Here is a 4,502-nt window from a genome sequence, read left to right as displayed (position 1 = left end):
TCTTCCCTCGACACAGAACGGGCACAAAAGAGAGCGAGCAGGCTCTGCACTTGCGTTTTGTAGCAGCCTCTGGTCTGGCAGATCAAGACGAACACCGGTATCATGCAGTTTCCCTGTTTACCTTGATCCTCAGTTAACGCTTCGCTACTTGACTTCATGATGGAAGGATGAGGGGACAGTACGCTCGTCTGAAGCGGAACGCTGTGCGAGTATCGGAATCTATGCACGCAATGGGTCAGCAACGGATAAATTGGGTGGCACAGTGCAGGTGTTGAGGAGCATTGGTCACACTTTACCAAGTGTAGTTCCGGGCGCAAAGGGCTGCAGGTCCACGTACCGGGGGCACAGAGGCTGAGTGGAGATATTGCTGAGCACTAGCTGCGTAGATGAGAAGTCGACTTGAAAACCAAAAACAAATTGTCCGAGTCAGTGTCTTAGAAGATTAGATCAGATTAGATCAGATCGACTGCTGAGGTAAATCATGACGCAGCCCCCGGAAGAAAGAGTTTTTCGGGTGAGGGGAAGCTGCCCAGTGCCTGAGGCCCTGAGGCCAGGTGTTCTCTGTGTCTGAAATTCACTGAAAAGTATCTACGAACGGTGAGTAAGCTACCTTATCAATCGGACCTCCTTAGTTCGCAGACTCAAGATGTGTTTGATTCTAGCAAGTCGGCCACGAATTTTTGCACCCGGCCTGAGCCCACACTCCGTACTATTGACTCCAGTTGCAGTGCAGTGCAGTGCAGTGAGGGCGATATGGTGCCAAGACCGAAGAATACTTGTCATTGAACTCCGACCATAACTTGAAGTACTAGTAGGAAGTAGATGTTTTGTCATCCCCTACAACTCCTACCAGCAGCATTGCTATCTAGCATTCAGACTACATACGGCTTCTGCATACGGCTTCTGCATACCACTTCTGCACGAGCGTGTCAATAGTGCAGTCAATGTCTTGCTGCCCTTCGCGCCGTTTGCCAGGTTACTTGTCACCTAGCTGACAAATAACAGCCCCATCCTCACCAGGATCAGTGCTTAGCGCGACAGAATGACTGCCACGCTCCTGCGTCCCGTTTATGCACCTTCCGCTGAGTTGTACAAGTAGCCTTGATTGGGCCAAAGTCTTCTGTTAACGGCGCTGCAGCCTGCAGATGTGACATCTGCAGCCTTCCGGAACCGTCTACAGCTCTCTACACCCGGCTTATCTGCGCACGCCGAGTGATTGGCGTGTGTTGTCGGTTGCCGTATTCCCCCCCGTGGCCTGCTGAGGAGAGAAGAGGACATACCAACTCGTGACAAGGTGAACTTGCGCTCCTCGAAAGAGCTCCCTCTCGCGCAGAACATGAGACCGTGATAAAAGCCAAGCAAGGCCAAAATAGGTTCCCATCCCCTGAAAATCTCACTCGGTTTTCCAGCAGGATGTGAACAATGCTTGGTAAACGCCTCTGGGCATTATCTCTTGGCGCAAGGGCTCAATCTGCTATGCATTGGTCATTGCGCGAATAGGGGTATCATCGTCCGAATAGTAGTAAGAGCACATCAAAGCAGCCAACCCAATCCGTACTACCACCCCGGCGGTGGTAAAGAAACCCTGAGGACATCATGCACCGAGCGCCACGCAAGAAATATGGTCGAGATGCTGATAGAACATCTCTTGGGTCACGAACTCCTGAAATGTTCTCGTGCGTAGTGCTCACAGGCCTGTTGGAGGCATTAGCCATTTGACTCCGCCAGCTGGTCCATAGAATGCCCACCTTCGCAGGCTTCCCAACCTTCTGCCCAATCGTTTTCCACTTGCTTGCCTCGTACTCTCTGATCGCTTCCCGTAGCAGGGAGACCTACCAGGCAGTTGTAAGTCAGACGGGACATCCAAGGCTCGCGCTCTGGGACGTACCTCTTCTTCATTGAACTCGGCATAATGCATGTCCTTTTCGCTGTTAGCGCATGTAGCCCTCACTTTTTTTCCTTCGGGGGAAAGCAGACTTTGTACCAATGCTTCTTGACGCTACCCTCCGTTCTCGTGGGAAATGACTTCGGGCATCAGTAACAGTCTTTCATGAAACGGCCCGGGAACTTCATTTCACCTTGGCGATCTCACTCCAACCTTTGTTCTCTCCTCGCATCTGCTGCAGCTTCTGCTCCTCTTCCGGCGTCCACGGTGTGTTAGTCCTGCCTTTCTTTTTTGTTGCTGGCTCTGGTGGTTCTGAAGGCCCGGTAGCCATCGCGGCTTCGGGGGCTGTGGATGTAGCGGTCAACGCGGTAGAAGGTGAGCCAGCAGTGTTCGAGGCACGACGCTTGCGGGGATTGGCTGGTGAAGAAATCGTCGCTGCATGGGCGCTTGAGCCTTCAGCGGTGACCGGCGGCTGGCTGGAGGATATTTGTGCCGACATTCTAGTTGGAGACGCCGCGGAGGCTGACGACTTGTGTCGCTTGTGCGCTGGTGGTGACCTGAAGCAAGCCTCATCAGAACCAGTGCCATACTTTTCCCGTGAAGATACGCATATGACTGAGACGCGGGTTTTGATGTTACATACGACATGTCCTAAAGGAAGCCGAAGAGTCAATCCAAGTTCCAGTCTTGTACTGCCATAGGCGATGGTACGATTGCGTTGGCGGAATGGTCGGATGGGAAAGGGGACATGCACCGGCAAGCTTGTCCTACGAACTGCTCAGGCGAAGCAAATGAACTCGTTACACAGTGAACAATCAACAAGGCTGGAGATGCGCGAATGCCATGGTCGTCACAAAGATACCCAGGAACGGTTGGAGAAGCGCGACTAGAACAGAAAGGCAGAAGGGCAAGAGAGCTGTGGTCCACCGTTACCCAAGTACCACAAAAGAAAAAGAGGCTAGGGGGAGTTCGGCTTGTTTCCCAGATGTCACGACTGCAGTGGAATGATGCTGACGGCAACAAGCAAGTGTAGCCGTCCTGGAGGAAGTTCCGCTTTAATGCTTGCAGGTATACCGGAGGTTGTGCAACCACGTCAGGGTTATTTGGAGGTGAAGCCACAAGACATCGAGCAAGGCGGAGTACTAGTAAGCCAGAGGTCAGAAAAGCGTCATGCGGCAACGTAACGGAGCTGACAGAAACGGGAATTGTGACCATGCTGCATAGGAGGACCAATAATTGCGGGGTAAGCTTAAACCTTGAGGCGCGTGTACAGCGTCGATTGATTGTGATGCTTCGAGCACTTCCGTCACCCAAGAAGAGGGGGCGTCCACTAGAGCCTGGCATCGAGCTGCTCCAAACATTGGGTACATTGGTACATAGTTTGTCCGAGCCCGCAATCGAACCATCTGAGCGAGTCTCCGGATTGAGGCGAATGGAACCAAATAATATGGGGGGGCACTGATTTCAGAGCAGGTAACTGGTGGTGTGCAGTGGTACTCCGTTACTGCTCATGGGGTCATAGCAGCGGAGCTCGTGCGATTCTTAGCTGGGAAGTGAAGCCAATAAAGGCTAATCAGCCAATGGACCCCCATAGTACGGAGTACTCGTAGTAGTAAGCGGGCCACGGAGAACTTGATTCTTCTGCTAGCCGTATTGGGAATAAGCTTGGCGTTGATCGTGCAGGGGTCAGATCCAGTTCAGGTTGAAGCTCAAGCTCAAGCTCAAGCTCAAGCTCAAGCGCAAGCGGATGTCGGTCATCCCGCCCAACATTTTTGGCGGACGAACACTGAACACTGCTCCACTCAATCATGATTGGAGTGAATGGTGTCTCAATTGTACTCGTGTCGCCCTGGCGAAAGTATCGAGTCAGCTACTTCACGATACAAGGATGCTCCGAGGTTTGCATTCAATAGTGGCGTTTCTTGAAAGGGAATACCACCCGCATCATATCATCGCACCCAACATAGGGACCCGCTCGAGTACAGAGCAATTGTAAGGTGGCGGGAGTAGAAGGATAGATCAAATTCTAGCAAGCTCCGAGGCGCTCTGCTGAGCTTGAAGGAGCGCTGTTGGACAATCACAGAAACGACTGGTTTCAAGAAGACTGATTCATAGTGATGCCGATGATGCCAACAGCTTTCCGATGTTCATCGTCATGTTCTGCTGCGTGAAACCAACAGCGATAAAAATTGCGATCCTGCCAGGTTGGAGTACATGGTGCTCGTCATAGGATTTCCATCCGGTGTCACTGTGTCAGTCTCTTGCACAAGAGGCTCAACTGGTCAAATCATCCAACATGACGACCGATCATTTCTGGAATCCAAGGAGTGCTCTCGGAGTGCGCTTTGAGAGCCACAGCTCACACTTTCTGTTCAGGTTGTTGAGGGGAAGAGCGGTGATGCCGACCCGGAGAGCAATAGTACCTGCCAAGCACGGCACACCATCTGTGCGATGGGCTCACGGGCTCACTGCGTAGAGGACATAGCGCTGAGGACGAGGACTTAGTCATTCGCAAGATGATTCTGGCAGCTAGGCTGATTTAGGACTAACTGCCGCAATTCATCCTGAGACGTTTCATCTTCTTGATCCAAATTTATCCGCGAACTTCCCCCCAAAC

At 52.1% G+C, this 4,502-nt stretch overlaps 1 protein-coding gene across 1 annotated transcript in view; it reads right to left on the bottom strand.

Annotated features, from left to right (window-relative positions):
* The window catches only part of EPUS_02972 (uncharacterized protein), a gene marked incomplete at both ends in the record, with an annotated part of 4,109 nt that extends 1,725 nt beyond the window's left edge, over positions 1-2,384 (bottom strand). Inside the window, 4 exons of the mRNA XM_007804059.1 lie at positions 1,749-1,832; positions 1,889-1,921; positions 1,978-2,025; positions 2,079-2,384. Coding sequence (XP_007802250.1) covers positions 1,749-1,832; positions 1,889-1,921; positions 1,978-2,025; positions 2,079-2,384 — 471 coding nt within the window. The remainder of the gene's footprint in view (positions 1-1,748; positions 1,833-1,888; positions 1,922-1,977; positions 2,026-2,078) is intronic.
* Between the last annotated feature and the right edge of the window lie 2,118 nt (positions 2,385-4,502).

This window comes from Endocarpon pusillum (assembly GCF_000464535.1).
Source record: "Endocarpon pusillum Z07020 unplaced genomic scaffold scaffold2751, whole genome shotgun sequence".
Lineage (NCBI taxonomy): Eukaryota > Fungi > Ascomycota > Eurotiomycetes > Verrucariales > Verrucariaceae > Endocarpon > Endocarpon pusillum.
This window is presented reverse-complemented; position numbering and strand designations above follow the sequence as displayed.